Genomic DNA, 20,034 nt, shown 5'->3' with positions numbered 1-20,034 from the left:
CAAAATCCCTTAACTCTTTGTATATAATATATATTTGAAAATTTGTATATAATATATTTATTATTTTTAAATTTAATATAAAAATAAATTAATAATTAATTTCATAAATTTAAGAGTTAATTATGGTATAAGCATAGTAAGTAAAAATGACGCATGTCGCTAATCTAGGTAGGTGGGCATGAGTGGGCAAATAAGATGTGGTCGGTAAATTTGCTTTCGTTCTAGTTGCACAATTGCACCTTCCTTATTGCTATTTGTACCTCCATCAATTATTTTTTCCATAAGTTTTTCAGTTTTACCCCATATCATTACTATCTACACCTCATATATATTATTCCTTTTGTTATAATTTTGTTCTTCACTATTATTTTCGAGAATCATTCAAGATAGATAGGAAGGTAAATTCTCAAAAATCCAAACAATAACTAGCAATCAGTTAGAAATCAAAATTAGAATACAAAATACAATTGTTCACATTATTGAGAAACCAACATTTTGAAAATTTCACAAGAAGAATTACGGGTAGAAGGAAAACTATGATTAGATCAAGCTTACAACCATTATATGAAAAATTTGTATCATGATTTCATAGATCAATATGTTTATCCTACAATCCATGTTTATAATTAAAGGCTGCTTACTAGCATTTTCATCATCTTCCTTTCACTATTCTATGTGTAGATCTTCTAATCCATCTTAATTTCATTTTTTATTTAAAAGGTAAATTAGGATTTTAAAAATTACCAAAAATTTAAAAGATCTATTTAGCAATTTAAGAAGTGCAAATAAAACCTCTCTTTATTTTGTTTTTTTTGTTTGCTACACACCGAGGTACAAGTGAAACACCGGTCTAAAGACGAGTACTGCAAAAGCTGTAACACTGCTTTCATATTGGCACTGTATATTACAATGTCTTCTACTATTTATCAGTATAAAATTGGAAACATGATACATAATTTAATTAATGTAACATCAAACCAATGCATGAGGTTCCTGGAACTTCAATATTGACCATTCACATTTGAATGAGGCAATTCAATGAATTCATCTATCTACTCTTATCTGGAACAAGAGGAAGATTAAGTACATTTCCATTGTTGCTGTTTATCATTCCTCTTGACAATCACAAAGAGCATTCAACTACTTAATTTGGTTTTTTTAACTGCCCGTTATCTGATACTATATCAGAAGTCCAAAGTCCCACATTGTTTGCTCTCAATACTTTTTGTTCCATTACTTTGTTTCATATCCTTCTTCTGATTGTTAATGATTCCTTGATTCCGACCAATTCCTAGCTTTGGCAAGCCCTTATTCAGGCCTTCAAGTAAAACACAAGCCTTGCACCATTTCTGTACAGTAAAAAAATACATATGAGCAGATTCTCGAAGCAATTCATGGCTACAGAAACTGTAGTTAGCAACAAGGCTTAGTTTCACTAGATCATTCAGTCGTCCAGGATGTTACTTTAGCTATCAAAATTTTGAACATCAGTGAGAGTGATTGAGCTATTATGACAATCCAAGGTTGACCAAGCATGATTATTCAGTTTAATTGCAATCAGAAATACAAATGCCAACAGAAGGACTCGACTTGGCAATGAAATAGTGAATGAGCAGGCGTCACGAAGACATTTTGATAGGAGACTAAATTAATACACTTCTAATTCCAGAATTTCTGTACAATTCAATCTTGCTTGGCCTTTCTTCTATACATTTTAATTAAGCATGTTAAGAGTCTAACATGACATGGTATCTAAACCAGTTTTAATGTTCAATCAAAATGAAGGAAGTAGCAAAGTTACCTGGCTTGAAATGTAACCACAGCGTTCACAAGTTCCCTGTTCTGGCATTTTTGTATGAGTAGAAATTCTGAAATCCTCCCCTGATTTGATTATGTCAAGTATGGCCCTAGGTCTTTAGCATAAAAATTCTAGTCAAATGTCAAATTAAGAATATAGGACATCTCCACACTTCAACAATACAGTCTGTGAGAAAGAATTAGGGTCAGGGTACCTGATTCTTTCCAAATCTTTGATGAACTCACGGGCAAATCCACGATAAGCATTTGGTGAATAAATGCCTGCAATTTTAACCACAGCACCTTCTAAGTCTATATACACAAATATAAACACATACAACGTAGGGCAAAGAGGCAATAGAGCAGAGGAAAAATTAATTACATTCAGTGGAGAAGTAATCCAGCCTCTTGAAGTATGCATACGTGAAAATTTAGTTAAGGTTTCACACTTTCCAACTCAGTATAACAGTTATGGAAGAAATAAATAGTATTAAGTTATTCAGCAGCAAGGATATATAACAATCTCCTTCTCATAGGTGTATTTAAAAGGTTTGCATCTTGGAATCGGTCCATCTTCACCAGTGACAATTGAGGTGCATCTGCCCAATCTACAAAATATGAAGCAGTTAAGTTAACTACACAAGGCAACCAAAGAAAATAAAAGAAAACTTGTATTTACCAACAGTAAATTACCTTGCAATATCACCACGTAATATGTTCAATAGAACTGTCTCAGCTATATCATCAGCATTATGTCCAGTAGCAAGCTTGTCTACTTTCAACAATGCTGCACCACGATCAAGGGCCTTACAATATAAAGAAATTAATCCATTCAGGTCTTCAATACATAAATTCATTGCAACCAATCAAAATGTATGACAAATACAAGCATACAAGATTTCCACAACAAGTCCCTAGTTCGGCCATTACCTGACGACGAAACACACCACAAAAAGTGCAATTATTCTTGAGACCAATCATCTTTACTATTTCATCCATCGTCCACCCATACAAATCCTTGTACGAGACAATCTTCAACGGCAATCCATACTGAACAGATATTCAGAACAGGAGTCAGTTCCCACTTAAGTTTAAACACCAAAAAGTGAAAACATAACGCGATGGACGTAGAAATACAGAGTCGAAATTCACCTGCATTTCATTTCTTTTGACAGTTTCCAGCGAATCGTCCCTGTAGCCAGTAATGCCCTCATCCACAGACAACAGGAAGAGATCCAACCCATAATCGTGCCGCTTATTTAATTCAGACAAGACATACGCAAGAACTGTGGAATCTGATAGCATCACATATTCACATGACACCAATACACAATGATCACAACCTCCGCTTAACTTCTAAACTCAAAATTGGCAGCATCGCAGGATTCACAGCTAACTAACTAAGCATAGTTTTAGCTACTGTACCTTTTCCGCCAGAGGCACCAATGCCAATTCGCTCACCGCGCTTAAACAGCTGGTTTTCCACAATCACCTGATGAATCTCCTCCTCAAATACCTCATAGAAACACTCCCTGCAAATCTTCACACCCAATAGGTTCAGTCACTGAACACAAAATAGGGTTTAGGAGGGGACTTGAGTCGAAATTAGTTACCTGTTCTAGGGTTTTGGGCCTCTTGAGAGCAGCTCTTTTCTGATTACAGATGCAGCACAGGCGCGGCCCTGACTTCTTCGGCTTTCCGGTAGCCGAGTCTTCCATCTTTGACGATGGAACTTGCTGATGAGAGCTCAAGAAATCAAAGAGAGCAGGTTCGCAATTACAGTTGAGCTTACGGCGGTACGGTCACTTTTCTCTCCGTCTTCTATAAGGCGGCTTCGTCTGGGTTAATTTTCGCTGTTTATTCTTTTAACTGAGAATCAATTTTGTGAGTAATTATTTTATTTACTCGGAACGTGATATTACCATATTACTCCACGATGTAATAAACACAGTAAACGAAATTTTTTTTATTTAAATATGAGTAATTAAAAATAAATATAGTAAAAAAAATAATATTAAAAAGATACGTCAGACTATACCCGGTACATATAATAATTCTTTTCTAATTTTATTTGGTAAAGCTAAACTCAATTCTTACACTAATCTTTTATTTTTTGTAGAGTTCGAATTTTGGCTTCTTCTTTTTTGTAATTTACAGTTCTAAACTTATTTATTAAAAGATCAAAGAATCACACGTGTAAAGTTCAGAATTAGGATAATCAGAGGGTCTTGAGTCTCCGGTGAAGTCGAAAATTGAGGGGTTTGAGACGACAAATGCATTTAGTTTCAGAAATGGAAGCTGAAAACGCTTAATTTCTGGAAAGAAAGAAAAGTTTTCTGATGATCAAATTAACGCCCAAAACCTAATTTTGTACATCGCTGCTTATCAGCCTGTGAAATAATTTCAAGTAACATTTTGTGAAACACAATCGAACAACGTTTGGGAAACTTGTAACCGCCAACTACGAGAAACCAATCAACAACATCCCTTAGCGGCATCCGCGAGGCTGTATTAGCACTTGTCCTGCCGCGATGCACCCTCAAGTCTTCGACGTATATCCCTCCGTAAGATCTCAGCGTATTCCTGCACGAGTCGAAAAGAGAACTCAGTTTATTAAGGACACAGTGACCCTCAAATTCAATACTAGCCACAAGTGTGAGTTTCAAAGCAAAGAATACGCACAGTAGAGAGGCCCTCATCGCTGCACAACTCATCCACAAGTTCTTGTGGACTGCTTCCTCTGGCAGATAGCTGAACTGAATTTTCAACTACAGCTTGAAAAACATGTTCCGGTGCATTCAGCTGCTCTATCCTTTGGACGACTTGTTGGAGGTCAATCTAGACAGCATTAAGAAAACATATGATTAGTCAAGAAATTAAAACAGGAATCAGTAAAACACCTAAGCCTAGAGCAATCGATTTAAGCTCTCTTATATAGACTTCACTATAAGCCTCTGAAGGAAAGTCAATGCTAAATATCAACCTCATTATCATCTCTGGTGAGATTCCTCTCATTGTACAGTGAATGAGATTCAGTTCCCATGACAGGGAGTGGCTGAGCGGGAGAAGACCCTGCCCCTAGGGCACGAGATACAATAGGCATCATCTGTTGGAACATCCTCGACATATCAATTCCACCAACTTGGCCTCCTCCAAGCCCAGCAAACAAGTTTCCAACATCTTGGGTGTCAACCTGTTCAGTAATCTGATTGACAGCATTCATCATCTGCGGACTCTGTGTAAAGTTCTGCAACATATTCCTCAGAGCATCAGGAGAACCAACCCCAGTTTGTTCCGAAACACCTGACAACAGACCATTTAAGGCAGGACTCTGCAAGACCTGAGACATCACAGTTCCCATATCAACTTGGCCACCAGGACCTTGCACTCCCAATGATCTACCATCTCTAACCTGCCCAACAGTGGGGGCTGCTTGCCTTGCTGGAGTATCACTTGTGCTCAATCTACTTCCAGCAGTACTACGTGTTGCAAGAGACTGCAAAAGTTGTTGGCCACTTGTGACTTGCTGATTCTGATTGGAGGAAGAGCTCGTTCCACTATCACTTTTCTTCTGAGGAGTCTTCTGCTGCCTGCCTACTTTCTGATTGGATAAAACAAGGGAACTGTTATATATTTGTTGAATGTGAAGGAGCCTCAAAACAGAGATATGTAACACTAGATCCGCTTAGTAGCATCTAACAAAAACTATAAGAGGTGGAGATGTTCGGAACATCATACATTCTGAAGCAAGGTTATATTCACAATCACACTCAAATCTCATAGCCAGCCAAACCAAGCAAGACTAGCGAATAAAATTGATTGGGTGCCGTGGATAGAGCGTAATACTTAGAGGCAACCGTATGTCGCTAACATTGCCGGCTAATCCCTCAGACCACATTCATCTATGGCACGCATCGCCTTATGTCGGCACGTCGTATACGCTGCCGCATGCTCCTCTGGATTATAACATTCGCCTCTTGATTTCAATTCTTTTGGAACCGTACTTATTTCCTCACTCGGTCTCTTCGGGGCCTAACGTCTTTCCACCGGTCCGTCCCTGTCATACGTAGACTGGGGGACTTATACATTATGCATCGTGTGCACTCATCATATATCATATGCATACTCATCGTGCACCGCTTGCATGCTCATCATGCATCGCCATCACATGTCGTACGGACCATACTCACATCATTGTGTATGTTTCTTTATGCCCGATCCGCCCCACTCTTGCATAGAGACTTGGGGGACTGGGAAATGGTAGTGTCACCGCTAGTGCTCCAGCACTCGTTCAAGCTCACACTCCCGATGTTTTAATTGATAAAATCCCCACCCAAGAAAGTCTCTTGACCGAGAATTTAGGGACTTGTTAACGCTACGCCCTTTAATGGGCTAAACATCGCCGCTTTAGGGTCCGATTTTCCCAAAAGCCCATTGCATGTATTATTAGCCCTTTAATGGGCTAAACACCATAATTGCTCGCCCAAAACTCAACTTCATTTCTGCTTACTCACAGGGTTGGGGCTTCGTCCGTAAATCACTATTGGACGCTGAAGAGACTGCGGAGCCTGGTGGCGAAGGCACCAGTGGGGTCCATAGAGGCTTCGTGGAGGAGGTCTCTCTTGATGTTGCTCATTCGGTTGTCTAGGGTTTCCTTCTCCTCTTTCAGCGCCGTCGTGTCCTCCTCGAGATCGTGGAGGCGGTACTTCTGGCGGTGGTGGTGTGAAGAATTGGATGAAACTGTCCTTGCGTTTCACCGCATTTTTTCAGAACCTTAACGGTTTTCGGAAGCCGGGGGCTGAGCCTGGCGGTGGTGGTGCGGCCATGACTTCATACTTTGCTACTGAAACGAGAGTGATTCTTTTTTGAAATGGAATGAGAGTGATGCTTCTCCCTTATTTTCATCCTCTGCACACTATAAATCATGTGCCAATCACGTGTTCTCTATCTTCTCTATCTTGCTTCGTGTTTACAATGTTCTTGGGAGGTTTTAGTCGGAAACAAATTTACTAACTACATTTATTTGACCTCCTTATGCACCCACATAAATTAATGCCACATGTCATTAACGGTGATATAACCATAGTTATTTATAATAATAATAAATTACATTTATCTAATCTACATTTAACAAAATTTTAGAGTTTATTTATTCTTACAAATTTTCGGGTTTAAAATTTAATATTTAGGGTTTATGGGGATTTTAGAGTTTTTAGTGTTTAGTCTTAATCATCGCAAACTCTAAAAATTCTAAAACCCTAAACTTTTAATCTTAAACTCTATCACAAAATCCCTTAACTCTTTGTATATAATATATATTTGAAAATTTGTATATAATATATTTATTATTTTTAAATTTAATATAAAAATAAATTAATAATTAATTTCATAAATTTAAGAGTTAATTATGGTATAAGCATAGTAAGTAAAAATGACGCATGTCGCTAATCTAGGTAGGTGGGCATGAGTGGGCAAATAAGATGTGGTCGGTAAATTTGCTTTCGTTCTAGTTGCACAATTGCACCTTCCTTATTGCTATTTGTACCTCCATCAATTATTTTTTCCATAAGTTTTTCAGTTTTACCCCATATCATTACTATCTACACCTCATATATATTATTCCTTTTGTTATAATTTTGTTCTTCACTATTATTTTCGAGAATCATTCAAGATAGATAGGAAGGTAAATTCTCAAAAATCCAAACAATAACTAGCAATCAGTTAGAAATCAAAATTAGAATACAAAATACAATTGTTCACATTATTGAGAAACCAACATTTTGAAAATTTCACAAGAAGAATTACGGGTAGAAGGAAAACTATGATTAGATCAAGCTTACAACCATTATATGAAAAATTTGTATCATGATTTCATAGATCAATATGTTTATCCTACAATCCATGTTTATAATTAAAGGCTGCTTACTAGCATTTTCATCATCTTCCTTTCACTATTCTATGTGTAGATCTTCTAATCCATCTTAATTTCATTTTTTATTTAAAAGGTAAATTAGGATTTTAAAAATTACCAAAAATTTAAAAGATCTATTTAGCAATTTAAGAAGTGCAAATAAAACCTCTCTTTATTTTGTTTTTTTTGTTTGCTACACACCGAGGTACAAGTGAAACACCGGTCTAAAGACGAGTACTGCAAAAGCTGTAACACTGCTTTCATATTGGCACTGTATATTACAATGTCTTCTACTATTTATCAGTATAAAATTGGAAACATGATACATAATTTAATTAATGTAACATCAAACCAATGCATGAGGTTCCTGGAACTTCAATATTGACCATTCACATTTGAATGAGGCAATTCAATGAATTCATCTATCTACTCTTATCTGGAACAAGAGGAAGATTAAGTACATTTCCATTGTTGCTGTTTATCATTCCTCTTGACAATCACAAAGAGCATTCAACTACTTAATTTGGTTTTTTTAACTGCCCGTTATCTGATACTATATCAGAAGTCCAAAGTCCCACATTGTTTGCTCTCAATACTTTTTGTTCCATTACTTTGTTTCATATCCTTCTTCTGATTGTTAATGATTCCTTGATTCCGACCAATTCCTAGCTTTGGCAAGCCCTTATTCAGGCCTTCAAGTAAAACACAAGCCTTGCACCATTTCTGTACAGTAAAAAAATACATATGAGCAGATTCTCGAAGCAATTCATGGCTACAGAAACTGTAGTTAGCAACAAGGCTTAGTTTCACTAGATCATTCAGTCGTCCAGGATGTTACTTTAGCTATCAAAATTTTGAACATCAGTGAGAGTGATTGAGCTATTATGACAATCCAAGGTTGACCAAGCATGATTATTCAGTTTAATTGCAATCAGAAATACAAATGCCAACAGAAGGACTCGACTTGGCAATGAAATAGTGAATGAGCAGGCGTCACGAAGACATTTTGATAGGAGACTAAATTAATACACTTCTAATTCCAGAATTTCTGTACAATTCAATCTTGCTTGGCCTTTCTTCTATACATTTTAATTAAGCATGTTAAGAGTCTAACATGACATGGTATCTAAACCAGTTTTAATGTTCAATCAAAATGAAGGAAGTAGCAAAGTTACCTGGCTTGAAATGTAACCACAGCGTTCACAAGTTCCCTGTTCTGGCATTTTTGTATGAGTAGAAATTCTGAAATCCTCCCCTGATTTGATTATGTCAAGTATGGCCCTAGGTCTTTAGCATAAAAATTCTAGTCAAATGTCAAATTAAGAATATAGGACATCTCCACACTTCAACAATACAGTCTGTGAGAAAGAATTAGGGTCAGGGTACCTGATTCTTTCCAAATCTTTGATGAACTCACGGGCAAATCCACGATAAGCATTTGGTGAATAAATGCCTGCAATTTTAACCACAGCACCTTCTAAGTCTATATACACAAATATAAACACATACAACGTAGGGCAAAGAGGCAATAGAGCAGAGGAAAAATTAATTACATTCAGTGGAGAAGTAATCCAGCCTCTTGAAGTATGCATACGTGAAAATTTAGTTAAGGTTTCACACTTTCCAACTCAGTATAACAGTTATGGAAGAAATAAATAGTATTAAGTTATTCAGCAGCAAGGATATATAACAATCTCCTTCTCATAGGTGTATTTAAAAGGTTTGCATCTTGGAATCGGTCCATCTTCACCAGTGACAATTGAGGTGCATCTGCCCAATCTACAAAATATGAAGCAGTTAAGTTAACTACACAAGGCAACCAAAGAAAATAAAAGAAAACTTGTATTTACCAACAGTAAATTACCTTGCAATATCACCACGTAATATGTTCAATAGAACTGTCTCAGCTATATCATCAGCATTATGTCCAGTAGCAAGCTTGTCTACTTTCAACAATGCTGCACCACGATCAAGGGCCTTACAATATAAAGAAATTAATCCATTCAGGTCTTCAATACATAAATTCATTGCAACCAATCAAAATGTATGACAAATACAAGCATACAAGATTTCCACAACAAGTCCCTAGTTCGGCCATTACCTGACGACGAAACACACCACAAAAAGTGCAATTATTCTTGAGACCAATCATCTTTACTATTTCATCCATCGTCCACCCATACAAATCCTTGTACGAGACAATCTTCAACGGCAATCCATACTGAACAGATATTCAGAACAGGAGTCAGTTCCCACTTAAGTTTAAACACCAAAAAGTGAAAACATAACGCGATGGACGTAGAAATACAGAGTCGAAATTCACCTGCATTTCATTTCTTTTGACAGTTTCCAGCGAATCGTCCCTGTAGCCAGTAATGCCCTCATCCACAGACAACAGGAAGAGATCCAACCCATAATCGTGCCGCTTATTTAATTCAGACAAGACATACGCAAGAACTGTGGAATCTGATAGCATCACATATTCACATGACACCAATACACAATGATCACAACCTCCGCTTAACTTCTAAACTCAAAATTGGCAGCATCGCAGGATTCACAGCTAACTAACTAAGCATAGTTTTAGCTACTGTACCTTTTCCGCCAGAGGCACCAATGCCAATTCGCTCACCGCGCTTAAACAGCTGGTTTTCCACAATCACCTGATGAATCTCCTCCTCAAATACCTCATAGAAACACTCCCTGCAAATCTTCACACCCAATAGGTTCAGTCACTGAACACAAAATAGGGTTTAGGAGGGGACTTGAGTCGAAATTAGTTACCTGTTCTAGGGTTTTGGGCCTCTTGAGAGCAGCTCTTTTCTGATTACAGATGCAGCACAGGCGCGGCCCTGACTTCTTCGGCTTTCCGGTAGCCGAGTCTTCCATCTTTGACGATGGAACTTGCTGATGAGAGCTCAAGAAATCAAAGAGAGCAGGTTCGCAATTACAGTTGAGCTTACGGCGGTACGGTCACTTTTCTCTCCGTCTTCTATAAGGCGGCTTCGTCTGGGTTAATTTTCGCTGTTTATTCTTTTAACTGAGAATCAATTTTGTGAGTAATTATTTTATTTACTCGGAACGTGATATTACCATATTACTCCACGATGTAATAAACACAGTAAACGAAATTTTTTTTATTTAAATATGAGTAATTAAAAATAAATATAGTAAAAAAAATAATATTAAAAAGATACGTCAGACTATACCCGGTACATATAATAATTCTTTTCTAATTTTATTTGGTAAAGCTAAACTCAATTCTTACACTAATCTTTTATTTTTTGTAGAGTTCGAATTTTGGCTTCTTCTTTTTTGTAATTTACAGTTCTAAACTTATTTATTAAAAGATCAAAGAATCACACGTGTAAAGTTCAGAATTAGGATAATCAGAGGGTCTTGAGTCTCCGGTGAAGTCGAAAATTGAGGGGTTTGAGACGACAAATGCATTTAGTTTCAGAAATGGAAGCTGAAAACGCTTAATTTCTGGAAAGAAAGAAAAGTTTTCTGATGATCAAATTAACGCCCAAAACCTAATTTTGTACATCGCTGCTTATCAGCCTGTGAAATAATTTCAAGTAACATTTTGTGAAACACAATCGAACAACGTTTGGGAAACTTGTAACCGCCAACTACGAGAAACCAATCAACAACATCCCTTAGCGGCATCCGCGAGGCTGTATTAGCACTTGTCCTGCCGCGATGCACCCTCAAGTCTTCGACGTATATCCCTCCGTAAGATCTCAGCGTATTCCTGCACGAGTCGAAAAGAGAACTCAGTTTATTAAGGACACAGTGACCCTCAAATTCAATACTAGCCACAAGTGTGAGTTTCAAAGCAAAGAATACGCACAGTAGAGAGGCCCTCATCGCTGCACAACTCATCCACAAGTTCTTGTGGACTGCTTCCTCTGGCAGATAGCTGAACTGAATTTTCAACTACAGCTTGAAAAACATGTTCCGGTGCATTCAGCTGCTCTATCCTTTGGACGACTTGTTGGAGGTCAATCTAGACAGCATTAAGAAAACATATGATTAGTCAAGAAATTAAAACAGGAATCAGTAAAACACCTAAGCCTAGAGCAATCGATTTAAGCTCTCTTATATAGACTTCACTATAAGCCTCTGAAGGAAAGTCAATGCTAAATATCAACCTCATTATCATCTCTGGTGAGATTCCTCTCATTGTACAGTGAATGAGATTCAGTTCCCATGACAGGGAGTGGCTGAGCGGGAGAAGACCCTGCCCCTAGGGCACGAGATACAATAGGCATCATCTGTTGGAACATCCTCGACATATCAATTCCACCAACTTGGCCTCCTCCAAGCCCAGCAAACAAGTTTCCAACATCTTGGGTGTCAACCTGTTCAGTAATCTGATTGACAGCATTCATCATCTGCGGACTCTGTGTAAAGTTCTGCAACATATTCCTCAGAGCATCAGGAGAACCAACCCCAGTTTGTTCCGAAACACCTGACAACAGACCATTTAAGGCAGGACTCTGCAAGACCTGAGACATCACAGTTCCCATATCAACTTGGCCACCAGGACCTTGCACTCCCAATGATCTACCATCTCTAACCTGCCCAACAGTGGGGGCTGCTTGCCTTGCTGGAGTATCACTTGTGCTCAATCTACTTCCAGCAGTACTACGTGTTGCAAGAGACTGCAAAAGTTGTTGGCCACTTGTGACTTGCTGATTCTGATTGGAGGAAGAGCTCGTTCCACTATCACTTTTCTTCTGAGGAGTCTTCTGCTGCCTGCCTACTTTCTGATTGGATAAAACAAGGGAACTGTTATATATTTGTTGAATGTGAAGGAGCCTCAAAACAGAGATATGTAACACTAGATCCGCTTAGTAGCATCTAACAAAAACTATAAGAGGTGGAGATGTTCGGAACATCATACATTCTGAAGCAAGGTTATATTCACAATCACACTCAAATCTCATAGCCAGCCAAACCAAGCAAGACTAGCGAATAAAATTGATTGGGTGCCGTGGATAGAGCGTAATACTTGGCCCTAAGACATAGATTTTTGCTCCCACCATAGTATGTAAAAATTTAGAGCATCCAACTTACATGAGTTGAAGTTAAATGAATGGTATATAACTTTGAAGTTCACAGGGTGAGGAAACACAAGACATTAAAGTATTAAATTATCACATCAGCATGAAATTCCTAATATAGGATTCAACATTATCCAACATCCTGTGTGATATGGCCAGCTCTGGCAACTATAGAAATTGCTGAAATAAGTTCAACTGTCCAAGTAGTCAACTTGCAACAAAACCAGTGAAGACATAGGACTATTGTCGAATGCCGAAAGCAAAAACGCACACTGCAAAATAATCTTACCTTACGTTCCAACATTCCAAGTCCTAATCCAAGTGGAACTGCTTTTACACCCTCGGTCATATCCTGTTTTGCAGCAGATTGTGAAGCATTTCCTTTGTCATCTCCAGATGGCATTGGATGTTGTCTACTTGAAAGAGAATCTCTGGTTTGAAATTTTGAATCATCTCTCAAGGAAGGTACACTTTCTGAAGCCTGATAATGACTAATTCGTCAATATATGATTGGCCATAGGATCACCCATAAGCGTAAAGTCAACAAAACAGCATTGAAAAGATTGAAATACAAATTGCATAGAAATACCTTCTGAACTTCACTTTCAGATGTGCAACCAGGTAGAAGAGATGCATTAGATTGCTGATCCCCATTAACATCTGAATTACTGAGCTGCTCATCCCCTGTATTATTACGTGATCCAATTCCAGTAGATGAGTTTTGACCATGGGGCACAGCTTGACCTGATTGTAGAGCAAACAAGCTAGTCAGACTAGAGTAATATAATACATTTCCTGGTATTGGAAGTGAAAATGACTAGCTACCTGATTGAACCACATCATTTCCTTGAATATTGCCCACAACATTTCTTATCTGTGAACTAAGTTCAGCCATAATAGATGAAAGAGAGGAGTCTGAAGGCGGTCGTGGAACAGATGCACCTGAACCAGGCAGTGAAGCACTGGAAATTGCAGTACCAGTTTGGGATGATGGGAGAGTGGTTGCAATGACATTTCTCACTGGCAGCACACGTGCTGCGCCTGAATCCCTAGATCCAGTGCCATCACGATTTTCTGCCTGCATCCCTTCCCCATTACTTCCCCTGGCAGCAAGTGCAGAGAGTGAGGTACCTGATGATACAAAATGTTATGGTGATACACAAAATGGTACAGTGTAAATCACTAATAAAGTTTGCTTACCAGCATGTATATGAATGTTTACATTCCTTGGAGCACTTCCAACGCCAACAGGACCGAAATTCATAGGATTTGACAAGGGTACAGAAGCACCGAAAGGGGAACTTGTTTGATAAGGAATAGGCTGCAATACAATAGATATTAATACGTCTGGACGACATTTAAACAACTTAACCTTTTCAAAACAAAACTACCTACTAAAGTTCAAAGATAGAGAAAGCTAACAAGAAGTGCAAAATACAGTGTTAAATTGACCTTAGTTGTTCAAGTAAATTTGATTACCACACGTCTTTCTATAAACCTCTATAGGCATCAATTTAACACTGCATGTTTCAGATATGTAAAGATACTGAATGCCTTCTAAAGGCGTCAACTAACCTGCACCATTATGGGATTAGGCCCTGACGGGGAAATATAAACTGCTGGCCCAGCATTCACAACTGCTTCTCCCTATACGTCATTAGTTACTTCTGGTTAATGACAAAACCATTCACATATATAAACTAAGTCACTGATATACAATAAGAACTTACAGGAGATTGTCCCATGCGGAGTGTCCAAATTGTTCGGCCCAGCTCAAGAAGAAGAGCACCTAGATGTTGCATGGCAAGTCCTACTTGAGCAGACTCCGTCTGAATTTGTCCCCTTGCATCAGGATCAGCAGATGCTCCCTCTTGTTCCAAGCGCCCTGCAATGTGCTACAAATTGTAGCAAATGAAAACCACTCAATCAATTAAGTCATACCCTAAAAAACTTATGTTCTATCTGCATATCCCTTCTTTAATATTTGTTGAAGAGAACATTAAAAAAAGGTTCAATAGTGGATATATGCAAAAGTAAAAGTCTTCTGAGTAATTACAGATAGTGCAGAAGCAGCATGACTGCTGAGAAGTCGTTCTGCATTACGAAGAACAATGCCCAAGGCTTCAGGCGTGGGCAACCCCTGAGCATTGGAAGGTAAGTTCACCCTTGGTAGGTCTCCCGGGTTTGTGGCTGATATATTTTGTTGGTAGACTGCATAAAGCATAAGAAATTAGCAGGTGTCATATACTTCTACAAAACAGTGACAGAAGTATTGGTTTACCTCCATTTTGTGATAATGCCTGCTCCATGCGGTTCATAAACACAATGAGAGTGTTCAAAGCATCTGGAATTGACTGAACAGAAGACAAAAAAAAAGGATAAACAATCATATATATGTCATAATCAAAAGCATGTCGAAATCAAGTGTGCCAAATGACATTTAAATATACCGTATTTAGTGAAGGGAAGGGAGATGCTCCAGCAGCAAAGGGAGTTTGCAGAAATTGAGGCAATGTTTGAAATGGCTGAGAAGAAAATGTCTGCCCAGACTCTGCATTATTTCCTCCTTGACCCTGACTAGTTGCATTACCATGTGACCCTCCTGTTTCATTTCCTTGAGGAGACTGACCAGGATTATTTGGCTGTGGGGGAAAAAAGATTACATAAATCCTTTTATTCACATAATCACATGTTGGTTTTCCAAGACTACAGCAAAGTCCGAGATTAATTAACTCAAGGAGCAGGGCCTAGCTTTGTCATAACTTATGTGATCTATTTTATCCAGACTGAGAACGTACAATGTACAAGCTCATTACACATGTATGGTCGTAAACTCGTAATTGAGAAAAGTGCATTGCTCACCATAGTAGTCTGTATGTTGCTTGTAACATTAGTTGCAGCTTGGTTGCCAAGTCCAATAGAATTCAAAACTGCCCCAATAACCTACAAAAGAGAAAAAGAGAACATTTTATGCTTCTGAAAATCCTACAAGAAGAAAAATGCTGAAAGTTTATGAAGAGCCAATCGCTTTTTAGTGCAAGAAGAAATACTAACCCGACTAAGGTCTGGTGCCACAGCTTCACCTTGATCTCCAACATTGAATGTTCCAAGTACTACACTGTGTGAAATCTGCCCCACGCGAGCACGAGGAGCCCCACTACCATCATTTCCTGCCAATTTGATCATATATACAGTGTTCATATAATCTCATGGAAATACTATGAATGTGACCACGTAAAGATACAGAAAAAAAAAACACATAATTTCTTGCTTACCAGTATTAGTGTGAGGCTCAGCAGAACTAGTACCAGATGAACTTTGTGGCTGGGATGGCTGCCTCACAACTAAGTGCAATGTATGGCCGTTTTCCAAATCTAAAAGTGTTAAGGATCATACATTGAAACTGATACACAAAGATGCAAGACGTGTAAGGAAAAATTCAACTTCCAGATCAACATGGACGTACACACTACAGAAGCCCCAGACAATAAATTGTCAGTTGTAATCAAAAACAATGAGATCAACAACACTTAAATGTAGATGATTACCTAAAAGGAGTTGGAAGATAGAAAAAAAATACAATTATATATATTAAGAAGGCTATCTGTGTAAATAGTTATATTGGAATTACACAAAAAGTAGGCAAACTTCTTATCCATGGCTTTTACCCCTCTGATCAATGAAATGTTACTAAATGTTCTTTTCTCAAAAAAAAAATTTAAAAGAAAAAATGTTATACACTCACACCTGTAATGTAAAACAGATTTATATGTAGAGCGCAAGTGAGCATAGTTTTTCAACACTGACAACAATCATAAGTAAATTTGAGGATAATGAACATATCATACCAATATCATAAATCTCATGTCGAGTTCTATTTATATGATAAACTACATATATAAAAAACAAAAGATCAATATTTAAATAGTAGGATACGATATTCAGAAAGGGGATGATCATCCTTTAGAACCTTGCCCCTGAAAATCAACCGCTGCTGACCAACTGGGACACCCGTTTGATCAGCTATTTTTTCTTTGAACAAGGACACTATCATCTGAAACAAATATTAAATAGCACAAAAATACATAAAAGACATATAAGAAGAGCCCATAACGCAGTCATATAGCTTCTAGAAGCAATTTGACTGCTTGTATTGCAGAATATGAAGTGAATACTTCAGAACAAAACATGAAAAGTAACAATGCAAAAGGAAGACTGTAGCTCACATTTTTATCCACTTGAAAACTATATATCTGTGACTCTAGAGTTTTGACATTGATCTCAACAGTTGAATCAGAAGTTTCCTCAGAAATGTTGCTGGGACCAGAGCCTTCATTTGAGTACTGATTTGCCATGCTAGTTAAGAGCAATGAAAGTCTGTAAACAAAGATTTGTACCAGATCAATACTCTCATCATTTAACGACATATTACAGAAGGAAAACACTAAGCTTTACAAACAAAGTGCGTATAACCAAATGTTGAACTGCAAAATTAAGAGATCAAAAATAGCACCGCAACGTCCGCTTCTTGGTTGCATTTGGAAAAGGAAAGCAATGTATTATGTCAAACCGACTCAAACATAACGTATATGGCATGAAATGTGCGGACAAGGCATCGATATATTAGATAAATAACCAACAAGCAAGACGTAACGCTTCCCGCTAACTTCCATTTCTATAGGCAGTTAAGAGTTTTAACTTTCAAGCAACTCAGAGATTATGTCTTGAATTTAATTCGCTAGCCTCCAAGGTATGCCAAGTTATGAAAAGGGCCAAACGGCAACAAATTTCCATCTAAAAAGACTGCAAAATGATCTTATCTCTCCAATTCGGATAGCGGCATGATAACAGCCGATTACCTTCTCTAATTAGCTTCAAAAACAAGATCAAATTTGCGAAATTTTACAATGTGTTTAGAACAACATCCATTCGATAAGCTCACACCAATAATCCTACACATCCATAGCCAAACTGAATGATAAATACGAAATTGAATCATAAGAGTCTCTATATTGAGCTGAATCCAGCACAAAATTACACCAATCTCAGATTACTAGGGTTTAAGAGTCCAACGAAACATGACTCCTTCGATTTCATTGACTTGACCTTCGGATGACCAATTCACGAGATCAAATTCCGATTTAGCCATCGGCAAGAACACGTATACTCGTAATTTAAATTCAAAATTGAAGAGGCTAAGACAGATGAATCAGAGCAGAATCGACATACCGGAAAATCAAACGGCGGGGTTTCACCGATGAAGGTAATGATTGAGTGCAAAGCCGTATCTGGGATTCCGAAATTTGCTGTATCTGTGCGCCGAGAAATATATAAAGTGCGGGAGGCGATGACTAAAATAAGTGGTGGTCTACAATATAACCCCAAAATTGTGAGCTTCGGGAAACTTCGGGTTCAGATGCGCTTTGTTTAATCTTGTACTAGTAGCATTCCAGTCTAATTCTTTTCTTAAGGTCTTTAAAGTTTAAAGTTGTGGTTTATTGTTCAAAGACATAAATTATTTATAGAAAATATTTTCTATATACTATATTATTTTCCACTATGTCATTTGGGCTCCATCAATTTGTTTGCCGTCGTACCTTTGCCTCTCTTGATACGATTGATGAAAATTAGAAGAAAAAAAATAGTACCTCCTCAATTGACTATTACTTCTTTTTCTAGTGCACATCATGTATTTTCATATACAGATTAAATTGTTTAGGTTAGAAAAAATTATATAAATACACGATAAATCATGTATATAAAGTATTTTAATAAGTAAAATTGAGTTGTTTATCATACACGTCGTGCATATAAAAATGATACTGACGTTAATGACTTAATGATACTACACAAAAAACAAGACATCCACACTACAAAGACACTCATACTATCAAAAATACCAACTTGATTTATAATGATAGTAGATAGTTTATACCTTTTCATCGACTTGTGAAATAATACGATACTAAACATCAAACATCATTTTGGTATACATTCAATGAGGCATTAAGTTCGAAAATAAATTTGCTCACCATCATAATTTGCCCACCAAAATGATCATCCTCATATCTTATTAACATGTGTCATTTTTCTAACTATAGTCATTTTTCCTAACCATGAAATCATGATCAATATTGAATCCTACTATTAAAATCAAATAAACAAATCAAATATCAAAAATGGTTTTGAGGTTCCTCCAGTACTGCCAATGTCGACCCGTCGCTAAACAAGTACCAAATACCAATGAAAATACTCTCTCTCTCTCTCTCTCTGTGGCCTTTAGGCAAAATGAGACATAGACAGAGAGGATGACTTCAATCATGTGGGTTTTGAAAAGAGGAATTGAAACTGAAAGGGCACGTATAGAGTTACAGTACAAGCACTTCAAATTCTTTTGTTTCATTTCTTCTCCATAACCTCAAACAACAATCAGTCAACAATTGTCAAGATTAATGCTCATATGATAACAATGACAATTTAATTTCCAGGTTTTCAACTTCCTTTGGCCTACATTTATATATATATATATACCACGTGGTCAGGTATATAGGATTTGTTTTGTTTTTGCAGATTATATATAAAATTTGTTATTTCTAGAAAGTTATTTATGATAATTATTTTATCATAATTAAGAGAGATGACGTATGTCAGTAAGATATGAGGGTGGTCATTTTAATAGGTAAATTAAGGTAATCGGTAAATTTACTTATATAAATTCAACCCGAATCACTAATAGTTAAACTTCATCTCTTGTTAAAAAAAAAACTTCATCTCCTTTTTTACATTTGCCTACTCTTTTCTCCCCTCTTTTTTTTGTCTTCGTTGCCTTCATCTTTGTTGACTAACATAATTAGCTCAACATAATATATGACACTCAGGGGCGAACCTAGAATTTAACCATGGGGTGGACTACAATTTTGGTCGAAGGTTAATTTTTTTTTATTATAAGTTTATAATATGGAGTATATGAAGTTTATATAATTAAATATCAAAAGATCCTCAAATATAAAAATAAAAAGAATATTTTAGACATCAAAGACAAATTAAAAAACCAACAAAGTTTTATTTGTAATCTCAGATTCAACAGACCCGCCCCTAAGGTTTTTTATGATTTAAGAAGTTAAAACTAGAAATTAGTAGAAATTATGGAAAAGAAACTGAAAAATATAGGCATAATACTGCTATGATAAGGGTTTTTTGGGTAGTTGCTTTTTTTTGCCTCCCACAAATCTGGGTGGGCTTGGGCTATCAGATCAG

The 20,034-nt window shown here is 37.1% G+C and overlaps 3 protein-coding genes across 9 annotated transcripts; all 3 read right to left on the bottom strand.

The window, feature by feature from the left end:
• Nucleotides 1-918: 918 nt before the first annotated feature.
• LOC126785330 (cytoplasmic tRNA 2-thiolation protein 1) lies at nucleotides 919-10,713 on the bottom strand. 3 transcript variants are annotated; one of them, XM_050510982.1, is made up of 11 exons: nucleotides 10,672-10,713; nucleotides 3,411-3,533; nucleotides 3,223-3,337; nucleotides 2,950-3,092; nucleotides 2,728-2,847; nucleotides 2,491-2,603; nucleotides 2,313-2,405; nucleotides 2,180-2,220; nucleotides 2,013-2,079; nucleotides 1,802-1,913; nucleotides 919-1,349 (listed from the first exon to the last, which is right to left on the bottom strand). In XM_050510982.1, exons 2-11 carry the CDS (start codon nucleotides 3,513-3,515, stop codon nucleotides 1,185-1,187), a joined length of 1,074 nt encoding a protein of 357 aa, XP_050366939.1. In that variant the 5' UTR covers nucleotides 3,516-3,533; nucleotides 10,672-10,713; the 3' UTR covers nucleotides 919-1,184. The 3 variants fall into 3 exon arrangements, with proteins under 3 accessions (XP_050366939.1, XP_050366940.1, XP_050366941.1); XM_050510983.1 differs by lacking the exon at nucleotides 10,672-10,713 and adding an exon at nucleotides 3,590-3,631; XM_050510984.1 differs by lacking the exon at nucleotides 10,672-10,713 and having other exon boundaries at nucleotides 3,223-3,329; nucleotides 3,411-3,550.
• Nucleotides 4,007-18,224, bottom strand: LOC126785328 (ubiquitin-like domain-containing protein CIP73). 4 transcript variants are annotated; one of them, XM_050510979.1, is made up of 18 exons: nucleotides 18,007-18,224; nucleotides 17,004-17,154; nucleotides 16,714-16,831; nucleotides 16,053-16,151; nucleotides 15,832-15,947; nucleotides 15,640-15,720; nucleotides 15,228-15,419; nucleotides 15,059-15,131; nucleotides 14,834-14,988; nucleotides 14,508-14,672; nucleotides 14,353-14,424; nucleotides 13,978-14,098; nucleotides 13,603-13,908; nucleotides 13,367-13,521; nucleotides 13,067-13,258; nucleotides 11,863-12,480; nucleotides 11,562-11,717; nucleotides 4,007-4,380 (listed from the first exon to the last, which is right to left on the bottom strand). In XM_050510979.1, the coding sequence occupies exons 2-18, from the start codon at nucleotides 17,130-17,132 to the stop codon at nucleotides 4,309-4,311; spliced, it is 2,820 nt and encodes a 939-aa protein (XP_050366936.1). In that variant the 5' UTR covers nucleotides 17,133-17,154; nucleotides 18,007-18,224; the 3' UTR covers nucleotides 4,007-4,308. The 4 variants fall into 4 exon arrangements, with proteins under 4 accessions (XP_050366936.1, XP_050366935.1, XP_050366933.1 ...); XM_050510978.1 differs by lacking the exon at nucleotides 11,562-11,717 and adding an exon at nucleotides 4,480-4,635; XM_050510976.1 differs by lacking the exons at nucleotides 11,562-11,717; nucleotides 11,863-12,480 and adding exons at nucleotides 4,480-4,635; nucleotides 4,781-5,398.
• Nucleotides 8,008-10,741, bottom strand: LOC126785329 (cytoplasmic tRNA 2-thiolation protein 1). 2 transcript variants are annotated; one of them, XM_050510980.1, is made up of 11 exons: nucleotides 10,672-10,741; nucleotides 10,493-10,615; nucleotides 10,305-10,419; nucleotides 10,032-10,174; nucleotides 9,810-9,929; nucleotides 9,573-9,685; nucleotides 9,395-9,487; nucleotides 9,262-9,302; nucleotides 9,095-9,161; nucleotides 8,884-8,995; nucleotides 8,013-8,431 (listed from the first exon to the last, which is right to left on the bottom strand). In XM_050510980.1, exons 2-11 carry the CDS (start codon nucleotides 10,595-10,597, stop codon nucleotides 8,267-8,269), a joined length of 1,074 nt encoding a protein of 357 aa, XP_050366937.1. In that variant the 5' UTR covers nucleotides 10,598-10,615; nucleotides 10,672-10,741; the 3' UTR covers nucleotides 8,013-8,266. The 2 variants fall into 2 exon arrangements, with proteins under 2 accessions (XP_050366938.1, XP_050366937.1); XM_050510981.1 differs by lacking the exon at nucleotides 10,672-10,741 and having other exon boundaries at nucleotides 8,008-8,431; nucleotides 10,305-10,411; nucleotides 10,493-10,632.
• Nucleotides 18,225-20,034: the final 1,810 nt, after the last annotated feature.

Source organism: Argentina anserina, chromosome 2 (assembly GCF_933775445.1).
Source record: "Argentina anserina chromosome 2, drPotAnse1.1, whole genome shotgun sequence".
In the NCBI taxonomy this organism is placed as follows: domain Eukaryota; kingdom Viridiplantae; phylum Streptophyta; class Magnoliopsida; order Rosales; family Rosaceae; genus Argentina; species Argentina anserina.
Note: the sequence above shows the minus strand (reverse complement) of the source record. Positions and strands in the feature narration are given on the sequence as shown.